The following is a 19,970-nucleotide window of genomic DNA, read 5'->3' as shown; positions in this document are numbered from 1 at the left end:
TTTCTTCCTCTACAATTCTGTTACAGGACGTTCAAGCATCACCTCCTCCAGGAAGCTCCCTGAGCACTGGTCTAATGTACATGCTCCTTGTCTATGCTCTTATGTTGTGTTTTCCAAATGCCTAGTAGAGGACAGTGCCGTGCTTGTGTTTGCCTCATGCACTAGACCAGGGGTTGACATACTACAACATGAGATATGTTGAGACAAATCCAGCCTTCCACCTGTTTTTGTATGGCCCATGAGCTGAGAATGGTTTTCACATAAATCATTGAAAAAAATCCAAACAAGTGTACACAGGAACTCTGTGCTACTTTTGCACATCTCATGAGTATGTAAACTATTTCAAAACAAAAAAATATTTTATTAAAAAATTTTTTTAATGTTTATCTATTTTTGAGAGAGAGACAGAGACAGAGACAGAGAGAGTGAGAGTTTGAGCGGGGGAGGGACAGAGAGAGGGAGACACAGAATCTGAAACAGGCTCCAGGCTCTGAGCTGTCGGCACAGAGCCCGATGTGGGGCTCGAACTCACAGACCGCGAGATCATGACCTGAGCCAACGTCGGATGCTTAACCGACTGAGCCACCCAGAAACCCCAACAAAAAATTTATTTTAAAAGTCAAAAGAAGAATAACGTTTTGTGACATGTGAAAATTATATGAAATTTACATTTCAGTGTCCATAAATGTTTTATTGGAACACAGCCAAGCTCATCCATTTAAGTATTGTATGCAGCAGAGTTGAATAGTTGCAAAAGAAAACATTGCATTGTGGCCTGCAAAGCTGAAAATACTATCTGATCCTTTATGGAGAAAGTTTGCCAACCCCTGGTGTGTGCTGAAATAGCAAGTCCTCACAGCTTCAGTGACAGTACCTGATGACTAATACAAACTTTTATACTGTGACAGGAAGCTGAAAGCGTCACCCTCATCCACAGCCCACCTTCTGACCTTTGAGCATATGAGGTCAAGTGCACCATGAGATTCTCTTGCAGCCTACTGTGCTGAGCATTGAATTTCCTGGCCTGTATGTTCAGTGGCCTGTTGGAAATACGTATCTGAAAAAGCCTTTTCTTTTATGGTGGCGAATCTGATATTTCCATTCCAACCGCTGTCTGGAAGTTTCCACCTGACTTTTTTTTTTTTTTAATGTTCATTTATTTTTGAGAGAGAGAGAGAGACAGAGTGTGAGCTGGGGAGGGGCAGAGAGGAGAGGGAGACACAGAATCTGAAGCAGACTCCAGGCTCCCAGCTGTTAGCACAGAGCCCAACACGGGGCTTGAACCCATGAGCAGTGAGATCATAACCTGAGCCAAAGTTGGATGCTTAACTGACTGAGCCCCCCAGGCGCCCCTCCACCTGACTTTTGAGATGTATCTGAAGACCAAATTAATCATAGTTTCATTCACATTGCTCTGAAGCTTTGGAGTATATGAGACCTGTTGTGTTTCTCTTTTAGGTGTTTAAAGACAATTGCTGCAAAAGAGAAGTCCTGAACTTATATGTGTATTGCAAAAATGCTCCTTCATGTAATGCCAAGATTATTCTGGGGCGATACCAGGTGGGTGTTACTCATGACCAATATTTGCTTTGGCTATCTTTCCAGTGGCATGTATTGAACACCTTTATGTGACAGTTACTGGGCAAAGCATGATAGGGGGTTCATTGGGTTGCCCTCAGAGAATTCCTGTCTAGCAATACAGTTGGCTACAGTGCAGCACTCCAAGAGCTAAGTGTGGGTGAAAAGGTCCATCTCATATGGAATGCACGGAGGGCATACTATATGTGCTAGACCTACACTGTGGGTTAGGGGTCATTGACCCAAAAGAGAAGCTGTGGGACATGCTGAGCAAAAGGACATGCCAGTTCTGGGGAACTGTAAAAGATTTGGGGTCCCCAGGGTGGGAGCCAGGGCAGTCTGCACAAAGACACGTTTGCAAGGGTCCCTGCCCCAAAGCATTGGCAGATGCTGGTGGGTGTTTCCAGCAGCTGTGGGCCCCAGCCCGTTGGTTTATGATCCGAGGCATATAACATAGAGCAGAGCAGAACTAGGATGTGATTTAAAGGGGAAGTGTTGGTGTGAGCTGCAAACACACAAGGTGTAGGAGTAGTGAAGGGGAGTTTCTCTCACATGGAACTGCCCTACCTGGTTCTTCCAGCCATCTGGGGAAGCTCGATAAATGGGAAGCTGGAAATGTGGCTGTGCCACGGCAGGCTCGTATCAGGTTTGATCACACTGTGCAGGAATAAGAAGCGGGCATCTCTAGCTTCCAGAGAATTGCTTGGGGGCTGCTGAAATTTTGCTCTCCCACCCACATCTTTTGGAACACATTTCAGGTGATTCAGCCTTTTCTCCACCTTGCCTCCGAACCCCCCGGGCACTGAGCTTATAAATGAGTAAATGATTTCCTTGTTAACCCCAGGATTTCTTTGGAGGTTCACTGAACTTCTCCTGGGTTGATAGGCCCTGGAGCAAGGCCTCTTTTCCAGCTTTGTTGTCACTAAGGCTGAAAAGGAAATGAGGCTCAAATGGACCATCCATCCATCAGTTTTTGTGACCAGATCCGCACTTTCTAGAGAAGAGTGGCTGGTGTCTTTTCACCTGTTTCTTTTGTATTTCCCCTCACTCCTGCCTCCCCCCACCACCACCCTGGCTTCCAAAGGTGAGGTGAAGGTTCTCAGGCAGGAGAATCCTGATGGATGTTCACTATTTTGGTGAGAGCGGAGGGGTAGCAGCAGTGAATTTTGGAGAAGATACGGATTTCAACGGTCACTATTTGTTTCTTATTACTAAAGGTAAAGGAGAGTAGCTGTAATATTTATTTACCTCCTGTAGAAAAACTGGTTGGTTTTTCTCCTTCAGGAAGGGGGTCAGCAAAGTGTTTCTGTCAAAAGCCAGTCGGTAGATTTTTTAGGCTTTGCAGGCCATACAATCTGTGTATCAGCCACTCACCTCTTCCATTTCAGATGGAAAGCAGCCTCTGGCTGTATGTGAACAAATAAATATGGCTGTTCTCCAGAAAAACTTTATTTACAAAAGCAAGTAACAGGGCAGATTTGGCCCACAGGCCGGAGCTTGCCAACAGTATTGTAAGGGATCTTGCTGGGAATAACATCAATAGGGTTTTGATAACTTGTTAGCATCACAATAACTTGCAGTGATCCAAAGCATTTATTAAGATATATCTCCTGCTGGGGGCGCCTGGATGGCTAAGTGTGTTAAGTGTCCAACTTTGGCTCAGGTCATGATCTTACAGTTCCTGAGTTTGAGCCCCATGTCAGGGTCAGCTCAGATCCTGCTTCAGATCCTCTGTTTCGCTGTCTGTCTGCCCCTCCCCTACTAGCTCCCTTTTCCTTTCTCACTCTCAAGAATAAATAACATTCAAAAAGAAAAAAAAAGATATACCACCTGCTTTTCAAAATTGATACCATAAAGAATACTGGAACGAACACTGTCCATGTTATTGTTGTCTCGTATTCTGATTAAGAACATTTCCTGACTAACAAGCTTGACCACTCCCAGCTTCTCTTGGGCCTGTGATTCTGGTTTTGTTTTTTTTTTCCCCATCTGCTTTTTTTGACCACTCTGGAACAGCTCTCTCTCCCTCCCCTTTTTTCCTTTAATCCTTTTCCTTCCTTCATGTACTTAGGATATGCCCCACTCTTATTTGCTCTTTCCCTCCGTCCCAGCTTTTACCATCTGCCATGCAGAGATTAGTACTTGGTGCTGGCAGTGGGGATGGAGGGTGCACAGAAGAAATTAAAAATGCCCTTGCAGGACTGGTAAATTACTCAGCAAGCCTAAGGAAAGTGTTTAGGAACTACCCTGCAAATTCGGGCATGTTACTAGATAATCTGAAATAGACTCAGCTTGCTTCCTTCTTCAGCCATCTTCCCTGTCCTCCTAACTCCTACCAAACAAGGCTAGCCATCACAGCCTCCGTCTGGGCAGCCCCATCTGTGCCCTCTCCTCTGCAGCCCTGTCTGCCCAGCTGCCCCCAGTGTCCTCCCTCCCTCTCTAGGCTTCCAGCTGGCTCCACTCCCGCTGCCCTGGTCAGCGGGGCCCACTGGCCTGTGTTATCTGTTGCAGGACCACCTCCAGCAATGCCCGTTTCAAGCCGTGCAGTGTTCTAATGAGAACTGTCAGAAGCCAGTCCTTCGGAAAGATCTGAAAGAACATTTGAGCGCATATTGCCAGTTTCGAGAGGAAAAATGCCTTTATTGCAAAAAAGATGTGGTAGTAATCAATCTACAGGTAAAGAAAGAAAGAGAAAGAAAGAGACAGAGGAAGAAAGAGAGAAGAGAGAAAGAGAAAGGAAGAAAGAAAGAAAAGAAAGAAAGAAAGAAAGAAAGAGAAAAAGAAAGAAAGGGAAAGAAAGAAAGATTGTCTTTTATGGGACTAAATTCTACCTGAGTGGTCACAGTGAATTTATTTTTGTACAGAAATAGGTCCAAAGAATTATCTTAGAGTTCTGTAAAAAGCCGAAAACCTTGCTGGTAGGACACTACTCATTTATCATTGGTGAAAGCACTGTTTGAGCACCTACTAAGTGTGATTGTGCAAGGAGCAGTGCTAGGTGCTGGGTCATGAGGAGGTGATGATATTGTGTCCTCAGGGTGCTTCAGTCCATCTGGAGTGGCAGGATGTAGGCAGAAAGAGAGTGTGCTGTACTTTTCGCATGTACCAGAGGAGCCATACTGATGACTCACAAAGTTTGCCCTCAGTGAGTCCTGCGCCCTCTGACCTTCTTTTGGAATATTTGGAAAATTGAATTAATTTACGTGAAGAAAGCGGCCATCTTTATTTAGTCCTTTTTGGAACTAGGCTGTACCTTCCTGTAGAGGGCAAGCCACATAACACAGATCCCCAGAGACCTATGCATAAACCCTGTGAGGCCATAGTAGGGAACCCTGGGAAGCGCAGTTTGGCTCTGTTTCATCACACTTTCTCTGTTTCAGAATCATGAGGAAAACTTGTGTCCTGAGTACCCAGTATCTTGTCCTAACAAGTGTTTGCAGATGATTCCAAGATCTGAGGTAACTGTAAATGATTCTCTTAGATTTTACGTAAGGTAAAGTTTTAGTAACCAATGTGGTATGTGTTTGATAAAATCCCACAGGCAGAAGCCCAAGGTTTAAATAACCCCACGACAGCCATATCTCTGTGTTCCCTTCCCTTTTCCCTGAGAATTCTTCTCGGTTTTTACCACAGCTCTCCTTCTGCCAGGCCTCAGCATGGCTTTTCCCGTTCTGTTCCCTCCCTTTTTCCCAAGCCACCCTTGGTCCCCTGCACGCTGCAGTTCTATCAGGCAGTTGGAGAACTGGTGATGAATTTCTGTGGCGTGAGGCTGTCTGTTTCGTAGGTGGATGAACACCTCGCTGTGTGTCCTGAAGCTGAACAAGACTGTCCTTTTAAGCACTATGGCTGTACTGTAAAGGTATGGAATGCCGTTTTGTTTCTGCCCCTGCCTTCTACTGTATCGTTTATTTGGCGGGCTTATTTCACTCTTTGATTCCATTCAGGATGCAGAAGGACATTCACTTTGGAGAACTTTTAGACTGGCAATTTCAGTCAGGGTTCTCCAAAGAAACAGAACCAATGGGAGATACATACCTACCTATACATACAGAGACTTACTTTAAGAAATTAGCTTATGTGACTGTGGGAACTCAGGCTGGAGTTTCTATGTTGCAGTCTTGAGGAGAAGTGCTTCTTTTTTTTTTTTAATTTTTTTTTTTAACGTTTATTTATTTTTGAGACAGAAAGAGAGAGAGACAGAGCATGAACAGGGGAGGGGCAAAGAGAGGGGGAGACACAGAATCGGAAGCAGGCTCCAGGCTCTGAGCCCAGAGCCCGACGTGGGGCTCAAACTCACGGACAGCGAGATCGTGACCTGAGCTGAAATCGGACGCTTAACCGACTGAGCCACCCAGGCGCCCCGAGAAGTGCTTCTTGAGGAAACCTTATTCTTTCCTCTTAAAAGGTGGTTGGATGAGGACTTCCCACATTACGTAGAGTAATCTGCTTTACTTAAAGTCAACTGATTTGTAAATGTTAATCTCAGCTACAAAAGTTCCTCACAGTAACATCTAGATTAGTTTTGACCAAACAACTGGGCACCGTAGCCTAGCCAAGCTGACACATAAAATTAACCATCATGGTAATTATTTCTAATTCAGACTCCACTGCGTCTACCAGATTTTGAGACTTTCTGGAGTCATCCTTCTGATGATTATAAATCTCGGTTTTATGGTACCCCTTCTATTACCACATATTTTGAGATGGAATTGATTTGAAATCATGTTTTAAAATGTATTGGGGCGCCTGGGTGGCTCAGTCGGTTAAGCGTCTGACTTCGGCTCAGGTCATGATCTCAAGGTTCATGAGTTTGAGCCCCGCATCAGGCTCTGTGCTGACAGCTCAGAGCCTGGAGCCGGCTTCGGATTCTGTGTCTCCCCCTCTCTCTGCCCCTCCCCTGCTTGTGCTATCTCTCAAAAAATGAATAAATGTTAAAAAATATATATTTTTTAAATAAAAAAATAAAATGTATTTTATTACCTGTTAAACACCTTTAAAAATGTTATTTAATCAATTTATAAAATATACAAAGAAAAGAAAGTTTGCTTTCTACCTCATTTTAACAGATTCTTGATGGATCAAACTTTTAGGCATTAAGATATACCATGCACTGTATTGTTTCATACTTTGTGTACATCTAAAATTACTCCAAATTAAAAGTTTATTTTAGGGGCACCTGGGTGGCTCACTCGGTTGAGCACCCGACTCTTGGTTTTGACTCAGGTCATAGTCTCATGGTCTTGTGGGTTCAAGCCCTGCATGGAGCCTTGCACTGACAACACAGAGTCTGCTTGGGACTCTCTCTCTTTCTCTCTCTCTCTGCCCCTCCCCCACTCACTCTGTCTCTGTCTCTCAAAATAAATAAATAAACTTTAAAAAAAAGTTTATTTTAAAAATCATAAAAAATACTAGAAGAAAAGGTGAGTGGATTTTTTTATTCTTGATATAAAAGTCTTTCTTAGATGACTAACACAAAACCAGGAACTATAATTTTGATGTTTAACCACAAATATTTTAAACTTTTATATGATTTTTAAAAATACCATAAGTAAAATCAAATGGCAAACCACAAACTGGAAGTAAATATTTACAACATATGACAAGACAAAAAAGGATATTTTCCTTAATATATTAAGAATCATTACAGTAGGCATAGGAATATATGAGTAGTTTCAGAAAAAAATTCAATTGACTAACAGATGTAAGAAAAGACACTCAATCTCACTCCTAAATGTATATTATAACAAGAAATATAACTTTCACCATCAAATTGACAAAGATTAAAACAACTTACAATATCCCAACTTTTTCTGAGGATAGTTTAGTTATATCTATGAAAAGTGAGGGGCACTTGGCTACCTTAGTTGGTAGAGCATGTGACTCTTGATCTCAGGGTTGTGAGTTCAAACCCCACGTTGGGCATAGAACTTACTTATTTTTTTTTCTTTTCTTTTCTTTTCTTTTCTTTTCTTTTCTTTTCTTTTCTTTTTTGAGAGAGAGAGAGAGAGGGTGCAAGTGAGCAAAAGGCAGAGAGAGAGAGAGAAGCAGGGGTCACCCAAAGCGGGGCATGAGCTCACCTGACGTGGGACTTGAACTCATGAACCATGAGATAATGACCTGAGTGGAAGTCAGATGCTTAACAACTGAGCCATCCAGGCACCCAGAGCTTAGTTTAAAAAAATAAAATATAGGAGCACCTAGGTGGCTCAGTCAGTAAAGCGTCCAACTTCCACTCAGGTCATGATCTCATGGTTTGTGAGTTCGAGCCCCGCGTCGGGCTCTGTGCTGACAGCTCAGAGCCTGGAGTCTGCTTCAGATTCTGTGCCTCCCCCTCTCTCTGCCCCTCCCATGCTCATGCTCTGTCTCTGTCTCTCAATAATAAATAAATGTTAAAAAAAAATTTTTTTAATAAAAAAAATAAAATACAATAAAATAAATTTTTTGTTAAAAAAAAAAATAGTGAGCCCATACAGTGGCCTTGTAATTCTATTGCTAGGAATTTATCTCACAGAAATTCTTTCATAAGTATGCAATGATTACACGCATATACAAACCCTCACACAAAGCTGTTTATGTAGCAAAAGACAACAAAAAACTAAAAACCTCTAAGTCCATCACTAAAGTACTGGCTATATAATTTTTATTATATATTATAATATATTATTTCTATTTTGGAATACCATGCATCTGATAAAAAGAATGAGGTATGTATTTTTAAAAATTAAATATGGTTATGATCTCATTGAGTTAAAAATGTGTATATATCTTCACTGACTCTGGTGAGTGAGAGACTTAGCAAATTGGATGCGGTGCTGGAAAGAAGAGGACTTTTGCTTTTCATTCTATATCTTGCTGTATTGTTTCACATGAGCATCCATTTCTCTTTTTTTTAATTTTATTAAAAAATTTTTTTTAATACGAAATTTATTGTCAAATTGGTTTCCATACAACACCCAGTACTCATCCCAACAGGTGCCCTCCTCAATGCCCATCACCCACCCTCCCCTCCCTCCCACCCCCCATCAACCCTCAGTTTGTTCTCAGTTTTTAAGAGTCTCATATTTTGGCTCCCTCCCTCCCTCCCCTCCCCCATGGTCTTCTGTTAAGTTTCTCAGGACCCACATAAGAGTTAAAACATATGGTGTACGTCTTTCTCTGTATGACTTATTTCACTTAGCATAACACTCTCCAGTTCCATCCACGTTGCTACAAAAGGCCATATTTCATTCTTTCTCATTGCCATGTAGTATTTTGTTTTAACGTTTATTCATTTTTGAGAGACAGAGAGAGACATATCATGAGAAGGGAAGAGGAAGAGAGAGGGAGACACAGAATCTGAAACAGGCTCTAGGTTCTGAGCTGTCAGCACAGAGCCTGACGCGGGGCTCGAACTCACGGACTGTGAGATCATGACCTGAGCTGAAGTCAAATGCCCAACTGACTGAGCCACCCAGGTGCCCCTACATTTCTCTTATTTTAAGAACCTATTTTAAAAAATGCATATTGTGGGAACGTTTAAAAAAAATCATTGGGGTCCACAGATTTTCACATATCAAACCAGTGACAGTCTTGGCTACAAAAAGGATAAGGTTTACCTTTTTAGTGCATGAAATATGGCATTGCTTTCCAGCTCTGAAAGGAATCTTCCTAATAGTTAGGCCTAAACTCCCAGTTGGGCTGTAGTCTAGACCTTCCAGGATGAAAAGGAAGAAAAGGAGGAGGAAAGGTATTCTCTAGAAAAGGGGCCAATCCTAAACTGAAGGAAAATTGTTGATAAATGTATGCTTTGGTCCACAGATCACCCAGAACATCTACCATTTGCTTTTACTAGTAATATAGGCAGTTTGCAATTCGGTATTTTAATCATCAGGGAAGAAGTAACCCTTTATTCTTATAAACGTGTTATTTGATTTTGAGGGCAACAAATTTGCCTGGGCTGAAATTACAATCAGGTTGCATGCCTGTGGCCTTTGATAGAAGACAGCATGGAAATGTGTGCTTGGTAGGAGAGAGAACTAACCTAGGCTTGAAACTGATCTGAAGCTAACCTGCCAAAGAGATAGGTTTTGTGTGGGAATAGTTGACAGAGGATAACTACACTTGACCCACGGTCACACATTCCCAGCACAAGGAAGGAAATCCGCATTGAAATTTTGACAGTGGCCCGATTCTCTGTTTCTGTAAGTTTAAAATTGTCTCATGGGCACTGTAGAATCTTGTGGCTGGGAAAGGGACCTGGAGGGGCTGTTTCTCCTGCAACTCAGCTTCAGACAAGCAAGCAAAATTGTTAAGGTCTGCTTTAGCAGAATATCTCGCCACCACCTTCATGTTTGGAGCTTTTCAGCAGCCTGACTTCCTTTCCTCTTCACATTGAAGGATAAACGGGGGAACCTGCTGGAGCATGAGCATTCAGCCTTACGGGACCACATGCTTCTGGTTTTAGAAAAAAACTTCCAGTTAGAAGAACAGGTAAATATTCAAGAATTCAGATATAAGGGGAGGCAGCGCAACCACTGGGGCTGGTAATCGTTGGCTTTTTATAGTCTCCTCTGTTTCAGTACATGTCTACTGGAGGTAGATGGTTTTCTACTAAGTGGCCAGGCAGACCCATAGGATTATAGAATATTAGAACTGGAAGGTGCCTTTGAGATCTCTGGACCCAACCCTTTCATTCAGCAGATGAAATAACTAAGCTCAAAGAAATTTTGATGTGTTTGTAACTTGTAAATGGTAGAATTTACTCTCAAACCCATGTCCCCTGATTCTTAGTCTAGAAATACCACACTGTCTCTGCAGCCTATCCACACGCCTTTTGGTTAATATCTGGCACCTAGTAGGTGACTAGCAGGTGCTTGATGTTTTTTAATTAGACCAATCTTACCATGAAGCAATAGTTAACTATCTGTTCTAGGCATTTTGGGTTTTATATATTTTGTAGTAAGTCTTAACTCCTGCCTATGAAAAGCTTTGCAGCCTGATAAATGCATAAATACATATGTATTTCACTGAGTTGTGATTACCAAATGAAATTATGTGTGCAAATGCCTGCCACAGTCCCTGGAATATTCATAATGGACTCCAAATGCTGATTCTATTGAGTAATTATTATAAAAGTTAATTATTTTGTTAGAACATCTCAGAGGATCAGACTTCTCAAGCCCATGTCAGGAAGAGAGGGAGCTGAATTCTATTATTGCCAATTAGTTTATGGTGTCTAATTCCATATTAAAGTAGGTACGTGAGTTCCAAGGTCAGACCCTGGAGAAAAGTGCGAAGACCACTCAGACCGTGACTTTGGTAGAGGGCACACTGCCTGATAACCATTCCTAAGTTCTTTCTGTACCACTTGCCTCATCCATCCATCCATCCATCCATCCATCCACTCATTCAACAAACACCTGCCATACATCAGCTATGAGGTGCGTTGCTAGGGGCTCTGAGTCAGGAAAGACACAGCTTCTGCCCTAGAAGGACTCACAATGCAAAAATGCAAATAGATAAGTTGCCGTGCCATAGGATATGCTGTTACTCAGTCTGGGGTACAGAGGCTGCAGCAGTTTGCTCTGTGGGATTTGGGGAAAGCTCTTCAAGGTAGCACATCCGAGCTTCATTTTGAAGGAAGAAAAGATTTGTCAACTTAAATGTTGTGGGGAAAGAACGTTCCAGAAAAGGAAAGCTTGTGCCAAGACCAGGAATTATGAGAGAGGCTGATGGTTCAGGGAACTGGGGTTTTGGGGTGGTGAGGCTCCTGAACATGAGCTAGAAAGAGCTGGAGACTGGTGTGCTGGGTGCAGATTGCAGTGGCCTTCCATGTAAGCTAAGAGGTTGCAGATACTGTACATTCAATTATTATTTTTTATTCATTCATATCTGCTTTGTTTCAGAAAGGATTTAAGGGCCAAAGTTTGAACTAATGTTTGTCAGTAATAGGGGAGCTAATGGAGGTTTCGAGATAAGAAAATACAGGTTTCCCACACAATGGGAAACAGAGCAATCCTATGGAACCTTTCATAAGCCAATGTCGTGTAAAGCAAAGAAGCAACTACCATTTCATAAAAGCGAAGATCCTCTTTGATTTCTTTCGGTTAGTCAAACAGGCACTAACGCAGGTCTTTCATGAAAGCAAAGTGGCGTAAAGTAAAGTTTTGGATGGTGGGGGCAGGCGAAGACCACTACTTGGCTGGCTAATTGTTTGGCTTTAAAAAGTAAGATAGCTGGTGGTAGCACAGAAGATGGATAGAGGGAGAGGAGAGCATGAGGACAGGGGGACCAGGCAGAAGGATGTTGTCATGAACTAGGCAATGTAGCAGTAGAGCCTGGCAGTTGAACAGTGAGGGCTCTGGAGCCAGAATGCCTGGTTTTGAGACCTGGCCCCACACTTGCCGTATGAGTTTGGACAAGCTACTTAACTCCGCTCTTCCCCAATTTCCTCATTCATAAAATGGGGCTGTTGGAAGGGTTAAATGAGCTAATATATTTAAGCTCTTAGCACAGTGGCAATGTAATAAGCAGTTGAAGGCAAGATACTGGAAGTGATGGTGCTGGTGGCTCAGCCAAGGCTGTGTCTGGGGATGGGAAGGGCATTGAGAGACACTCCAAGGTCACAATGGCAAGCTGTAAGTTTAGAAGGCAGAGAACATGGAATTATTATCTGAGATGGACACTGCAGGACAAGTAGAGGTTAGGTGGAGGGAGAAGACACTTATCAGGGAGATATGTCTACCATGTAGGTGGAAATCAGCTCTCAGGATCTAAATGGAAGATTCTGGGGCCAGAGAGCAGATGGTTGTTGCAACCATTTGTTCATTTATAAAACACGTATCCAATGCCCTCTGTGTGCCAGGCACTGTGCAAGGCTTTGGGGATGAAGAAATAAGGGAGATGTAGCCTCAATAGTTTAGTGGAGGAAAAGACCAAAACAACCCAAAAAAGCAATAAGAGTAATGAAGGTAACTTAAATGCTAGAGTGTAGTCAGGGGGTCTTAGAACTTGAGAGATAACCTAGGTAGGTGATACTAGTGAAGTGTTTCTGAGAGAAACTGTCCTTGAGTAGAGGCTTAAAAAGTGGTAGTTTCTAGATGGAGGAGGAAGTGTGTGAGAGACCAGGACTCGATGGACAATAGAAATGTGTAGGCTTGCAGGGCAGGGCACAGGTGGGATGGGAATAGGCAGCAGGCTGAGAAAGTAGCCAGGGGCAGATCATGTAGGACCCTGTAGGGTCTGTAAAAGAAGGCCACTAAGGATAAGGTGGGGGGGGGGGGGAGTGACAAGACCGATTTGTCTCTGGTTACAGCATGAAGGATGAATTGGAGAAAAACAAGTGTAAAGAAAGGGAGAGCATCATTTGTTCATACTAAAAATATTTATCAAATACCTGCTGATGCCAGGCACCAGACCAGTTGCCAAGGTTACAGCAGACTGTGGGACATGCGTCCCAATTCCCATAGAGCTTCCCATCTGGCAGGAGTGCGAGGGATGGTGTAGGACAGGTGGGAAGCTGTTGTAGCAGCCCAGGTGAGAAATAAGGCTACAGTGAGTGTGAAACGAAATGAGATGAAATGAGAAGTAGATATAAGAATCGTTTGTTTTGTTGTGTGTCGGGAGTTTAAAGTTGGTAAGTATTGCTGATTGAATGGATGAGGCGATAGGAGGAGGGTTGTCTAGGCTCACACGAAAGTTTTTGGTTATTTCCCTGAAATAATTACAGATTCTAAGAGCATATCATGTTTTGCCTACCACTTGCTAAGCTAGCTGTATGCTGGGCAGGTCACTTAAACTCTCTACCTCTGTTTCCTTATCTATAAAACGGAACTGATCATCATACCCAACTCATAGGGTTTTTTGAGAATTAAGAGAGCTAATGAATACAAGGGTATGACAGACATTCAGCAAATGTCAGCTATTACTATTGATACTGTGCAGATAGCATCTGCTGTGCTGTGATGATCAGTACTGTGTGGTTGTTTAATAAGTGCATACTGAATGAATGAAGAGAACTAGTTCAGTAAATTTTGTCAAGTGATGTCACTATCATTAGATGAACCATCATAGCTGGTTAAGCTATGAAAAAGACTGATGAGAAATCTGTGGATCTGGTTTTTGTGAAGCACCTACAAATATTATATAGAAATCTACCTGTAAATATTTTCCTAGAAATACATGTATGTATTTTTCTTTTTTTTAATTTAATTTATTTATTTATTGAAATTTATTTAAATTCAAGTTAGTTAACATATAGTATAGTAATGCTTTCAGGAGTAGAATTTAGTGACTCATTACTTACATATATATTTTTCTAGAAACACTTTCTTACTGCAATATTTTTCTAGACTTGTATTTAAATTATTTTAACTTGTATACATACACTTAAATGATCTCATTCCCATTTCTGTTATTAGATTTCTGATTTATATAAGAGCCTAGAACAGAAAGAAAGTAAAATCCAGCAGTTAGCAGAAACAGTAAAGAAATTCGAAAAGGAGTTCAAGCAGTTTGCACAGCTACTCGGCAAAAATGGAAGCTTCCTCTCAAACATCCAGGTGAGAAATGGCCTCTCTATTCATAGCCAAGATTTGGCCTTCAATTGGCAGTCAGGGTTTCTCTTATAACTTCTTAAGTGGAGATAATTTCAAATGTAAAGAAAAGCTATAAGAATAAGATAGTGCTTAAAAATACCCATGTATTCTTGGGGTGCCTGGGTGGCTCAGTCAGTTAAGTGTCAGACTTCAGCTCAGGTCATGATCTCATAGTTGGTGAGTTTGAGCCCCATATTGGGTTCTCTGCTGTCAGCATGGAGCCTGCTTTGGATCCTCTGCCCCTCCCCTGCTTGTGCACATGCTCTCTCTCTCTCTCTGTCTCTCTCTCAAAAAAAAAAATCTGTGCATTCTCCGCCCAAATTCACCCATTGTTAGTATTTTGTCCCATATCTCTCTACATCTCTGTTGCTGTATGTATATGTACTTTCTGAAGCATTTGAGAGTAAGCTGTATATATATTATGGCCCTGTACCTATACACACTTCACTATGTATTTCATAAGAATAAAGATCTTCTTTTACATAACCCCAGTACATTTAACAATGTCAATAAGTTAACTAATATAATTATGTAATTATATTATATTTATTTATGTTATATCTAATTATAATAATATAACTAAGGTAATTAACAGAATTGACATAATACTTTATATAATTTATGGAAATTAGGGTTATAATTGATGTTAGGCCAATATTAGTTCCTTTATGTAAGATTCATTGAGTGTATCCATAGTCAACAAAGTGAAATATTAATTCCCTTGGGAATAAAATGCTTTATTTATTTAAAAAAATTTTTTTTAATGTTTATTTTTGAGAGAGCAACAGCATGAGTAGGGGAGGAGCAGAGAGAGAGGGAGACACAGAATCTGAAGCAGGCTCCAGGCTGTGAGCTGTCAGCACAGAGCCTGATGCAAGGCTCAAACTCATGAGCTGTGAGATCATGACCTGAGCCAAAGTCGGACTCTTAACCCACTGGGCCACGCAGGTGCCCTGGGAATAAAATGCTTTAAACACTAAAATATATCAAAAATTACTTGTAAATCATGAATGTTAAGTAACCATAAACAAATTTCTAATGAATAGTATCTTTACTGTAGTTATAAAATTTATGGTAAAAAAAAATTTTAATGTTTATTTTTGAGAGAGAAGGACAGTATGAGTGGGGCAAGGGCAGAGAGAAGGAGAGAGAGAGAGAATCCCAAGCAGGCTCTGCACTGTCATCATGTCAGCCTGATTGGGGGGGGGGGGGGGCGTGCTTTGATTTCACGAACCTCGAGATCATGACCTGAGCCGAAGTTGGACGCTCAGCCGACTAAGCCACTCGGGCACCCCTGTGGTGAAAAGGATCTTAAGACCTGTGATATGGGTAGCAGTTTTGAAATGTGGACTATCCCAGAAAAATGCAGGCCATGTAATTTCCCCATACTTTGTCAGCACACTGTGTGTGTGTGTGTGTGTGTGTGTGTGTAGAAAAAAAGGAAATCTTTATTTGTTATTATCTCAATTCTGACCTTTTTCTAACACAAAACCAGTCAGAGTTAAGGTCCTGAGGGGCAAGTGTGGAAGAGAAGTATGGGTCTAGTTTTATTTAGTCTCTTCTACCCAGGTAGAGAATCTAAAGTTCAAGCCTTGCCTCATTGCACTTCTGGACCACTTTTAGGGCTCAGGCCAGAACAGATGGGTCTATTTCCAGCTCATTCTCTGCCTTCTAACAGAGCAGGCGTGGATCAGAATAGCCTCTGAGAAGGACGTGATTAAGGCAAGAGGAGAGACAACAGGAGAACAAAGATATAAAGATAAGTTAGAGCACCAAATGGATAGAAATTGAGGGAGGAGTATAAGTCAGATGAAGAGAAGTTCAAAAATTTGGAACGGGAGCTGTGACCGGAAGGAGGAGGAAGATACTAGGTAGTTCATCTCTCTGTGAACCTCACTGAATTTTCTCTTCCAGACTGTGCATTTTTCATTGCATTAATTGATTAATTAAATGTGAAATGTTTGGGTTGAAAAAAATTCAGTATCAATGAATTACTAAGATATTAACTTTTTTTTCTTTTTTACATTATGATCCATGTTGTACTGAAAGGCCCTTGCCAGTCTCATTGACAAGTCTTCTTGGCTAGAAGCTCAAGTGCGTCAGTTATTACAAGTGGCTAACCAGCAACAAAATAAATTTGATCTGAGGCCTTTGGTGGAAGCGATTGATACAGTGAAACAGAAAATTACTCTGCTAGAAACCAATGATCAAAGACTAGGTATGGCACGTATTTTACTTCTCTTTGGATGAGTCTGTTGTTTGCATGTTTCTGGAACAAGCAAACACCTGGCCAGATGGTGAGTCGCAGCTGTCCAGGATAAACAATTGTCGAATCTGGTATTTGTGAAACAGAACAGCATGAGATTCTGGCCACTCGGGGGAAAATGATGGACGGTGATGAGCAGGGGCTGGAACAGGCAAAGGGTAGAAATGGGCCAGGAAATTCCAAAAACAGGGAGTGGTGGTTTTTAAGAAGAGTGGAAAATAATGAGAAAACTAAGGGAGAGATGTGGTGGAAACATTGTTTGAAGTATAGGAATATCTGAAAGGGTTTGGCTATTTAAAAGCATCCCAGTTATTAAATAATGGGCCTCACCATGCTAATGCACACGAGTCAAATGCTGTGTGTCTTCTATACGCTTTGGTGAGCTTCAGTTCAAGAGTATGCATTTGGGTTTCCTTGGTGCTACTTTTGCCAAGACATGAGAGTCACTGAGTTAATTATTCATACAAATGATCCATTGGTGGACATTGAGTTCAGTTCATCTTTAGGATGTCAGAATTTTATTTTTCTCTTCAGATAACACAATTCCACTTTGGGCAAATTCTAAAGACAACTTTAAGGCCTATGGAATCTTTTTTCTTTCTTTCTTTCTTTGCAGTTGTTTTGGAAGGGGAGACCAACAAACATGATGCCCACATTAATATTCATAAAGCACAGCTGAATAAAAACGAAGAGCGATTTAAACTGCTAGAAGGTGCCTGCTATAACGGAAAGCTCATCTGGAAGGTGACAGACTATAAGACGAAGAAGAGGGAGGCACTCGATGGGCACACGGTGTCCATCTTCAGCCAGCCCTTCTACACCAGCCGGTGCGGCTACCGGCTCTGTGCTAGAGCATACCTAAACGGGGATGGGTCCGGGAAGGGGACACACCTGTCGCTGTACTTCGTGGTGATGCGAGGGGAGTTTGACTCACTGTTGCAGTGGCCATTCAGGCAGAGGGTGACCCTGATGCTTTTGGACCAGAGTGGCAAAAAGAACCACATTATGGAGACCTTCAAGGCTGACCCCAATAGCAGTAGCTTTAAAAGACCCGATGGAGAGATGAACATTGCGTCTGGCTGCCCCCGCTTCGTGGCTCATTCCACTTTGGAGAGCGCCAAGAACACCTACATTAAAGATGACACCGTGTTCCTGAAAGTGGCCGTGGATTTAACTGACCTAGAGGATCTCTAGTCCCTGTTTCTGGGGATGATGAAGGACTTGTTGGGTCCAGAACCATGGAGGAGGACACCTGTGATTATCATAGGGACTGACATTGAACTTAGTACACATTTGTATTTGGCTTCTTGCCACTTGGTGTTTGAAGGCAGTTTAAAACTTCTCAAGTGCTATCTTCTTTTTACGTTTTACTCTATCCCAGTTTGAAACTTAAAACCTTAGAATATTCTCTCATTATTTATATTTTTATATTTCTTGAAAGATGTTAAGTATCTTGAAAGCGAGGTCTGGGACATATCTGTTTTACTGGTGCTTAGCATAGTGTCTCATCGTAGGCACTATGTGAAATGTTACTAAGGACACAGAGGAAGAATTGAAAATGCTTTGGTATTTTATTATTTGGCCTGCTGATTCTAGACCTGACCATAAGCCTGCAAAAGCCATCTTCCAGGGTAGACTATTCCAGTTAAGTAGTTGGGTGGTGTACTTTCAAAGACCATAAGCCCAGTTTGGACCAGACTTTATTTGGTCAAATACAAAATTTGTGGAAATTACTACACCTCTAAATATTTTCATTAAAAATTACCAGTAGTCACCAAGTACAGTTTTGCAAGGCTGTGTTAGAACTGGTGAATAGAGGAAGCATTTTCATTCTTCCTGCTGAAGTAAACAGAAAGTACTGCACTGTGTGTGTGTGTGTGTGTGTGTGTGTGTGTGTGTGCAGAGAGAGAGAGGGAGAGATAGTTTATACATATATATGGAGATATAGTCCTCCAACTAAAGCTCATATTTTATTAGGTACAACCATGTGAAAAAAAGCTGTTTTCATAGGTCAGAAAAGGCCAAGTATTAACAGTTTCATAAGGTTCAATTTAGTAGATATGTATGTACATGTATATGTATGTATACACCTAGTTTAAAAGTATGTTGGTAATAATAGTAAGTTACTGTGAGGATGGGTAGAATTTAGTACATGATGGAGAAAAATGTCATAAATGGATAAGAGGAACTTAAACCTAGGGAGAACACCATTATTATTCCTATGGTGTCAGAAGTATTCTCATCCCAAACTGATTGCTAAAAGCAGTATCTCCTATTCTTTTTGAAAGAACTTCTGAATTCATAAACTGATATGAAAATGGGCATTTATATAAACCTGTGACTTTTCTTGTTGAAGTTGTGAGTACTTTGTGAGGAACAGAAATGATTCTATTCTTACGCATCTGTCTGTGTGGGTCTATCTACGAGGGTGTGTGTACCAGTCAAGTGAATCCCAGTTTTCCTGAGCCCTCCTTTGTTGTCATGCAACTCAGTGTTTCCTGACATTCAAGCCGACTCCCTTGAGTGTGTGGGGATAAATTGCCCTGGGCTGAGGGCCACTTAATGCAGCTTACCCGAGTGAGGACCGTGTACCTTATAGCTTTTGAGCAGTCGATCTGATAGAAGAAACATGATTTTTATACCAGTGGCTTCTGGAATAATTGAGACTTTCTTAATCTCTTCTCTGAAAAATTTCAAGATGCTAAAGACTCATCTTGCAGAAATCATCCCAAAGACTTAAAGAAATAAGTTCACAATGGAAACATACTAAAGAACAACACTGTAGCTGCTGGTGAACTCTGGCACAATTGATAGTCAACAGATTGACCTCACACACACTCAGGAAGCATTTCTGTAGATCACACAGCCAGACCCAGTGGTTCTGTGTGTTTGTTTTCAATGTTCCTAATCCAGTCCAAGTCCTTAGGAGTAGAAGATCATATTGTTGTAATTAGTTTTAAGTGGGTATGAAAAACATTTTAAAGTGAATTTATCAAAATACTGGTTTTGTGTTCTAACCAACTTCTCTACATAAAAAGCTTCAATCATGGCATGGTTTGCTTATGAGTTCAGAGTCCCTTCATCATTGAAACAGTGATCATGAAACAAGGTATTACAGAGTAAAAAAGACTCCTTTCTCAAAAATAAGAGTTGTGATTTTTGTTTTATAGAAGTGGATCCATGTAAACTGTTTTTCCTCTTCTACGATCTGAGCAGTTATTTTTATTCTATGTCAGAAATATTTAAAGATTTTATTTTTTAAGTAATCTCTACACTCAATATAGGGCTCAAAATCACAACCCCAAGATCAAGAGTCCCATGCTCTACTGACCGAGCCAGCGGGGTGCCTCTATATCACAAATATTTAAATTCATTCTATTTTGGTTAGATTTCAATTCCTGATGAAAAGAAAAAAATAGGTGTAAGAGGGAAGTTAAGAAAGGCAAGTACAGGATTAAGGTAGGGTGGGGAGGTACTCTACATATGAATGCATATTAACAGATCTGAACTCTGACCCCTGATATCCAAATTTGATTTTTCAGAGAAACAAG

General features: G+C 41.3%; 1 protein-coding gene across 3 annotated transcripts in view; it reads left to right on the top strand.

Moving 5' to 3' along the window:
• The window catches only part of TRAF5 (TNF receptor associated factor 5), a 50,838-nt gene extending 31,382 nt beyond the window's left edge, over positions 1 to 19,456 (top strand). For 2 of the 3 annotated variants that reach the window (XM_060643903.3, XM_060643904.3), the window contains exons 4-11: positions 1,459 to 1,560; positions 4,090 to 4,254; positions 4,959 to 5,036; positions 5,363 to 5,437; positions 9,955 to 10,047; positions 13,977 to 14,117; positions 16,203 to 16,371; positions 17,036 to 19,456. In XM_060643903.3, coding sequence (XP_060499886.1) covers positions 1,459 to 1,560; positions 4,090 to 4,254; positions 4,959 to 5,036; positions 5,363 to 5,437; positions 9,955 to 10,047; positions 13,977 to 14,117; positions 16,203 to 16,371; positions 17,036 to 17,613 — 1,401 coding nt within the window. In that variant the 3' untranslated portion in view covers positions 17,614 to 19,456. The remainder of the gene's footprint in view (positions 1 to 1,458; positions 1,561 to 4,089; positions 4,255 to 4,958; positions 5,037 to 5,362; positions 5,438 to 9,954; positions 10,048 to 13,976; positions 14,118 to 16,202; positions 16,372 to 17,035) is intronic. The other variant, XM_060643906.3, reaches the window with a different exon arrangement.
• The last annotated feature ends 514 nt before the right edge of the window (positions 19,457 to 19,970 follow it).

This window comes from Panthera onca, chromosome F1 (assembly GCF_046562875.1).
Source record: "Panthera onca isolate mPanOnc1 chromosome F1, mPanOnc1 haplotype 2, whole genome shotgun sequence".
Lineage (NCBI taxonomy): Eukaryota > Metazoa > Chordata > Mammalia > Carnivora > Felidae > Panthera > Panthera onca.
Note: the sequence above shows the minus strand (reverse complement) of the source record. Positions and strands in the feature narration are given on the sequence as shown.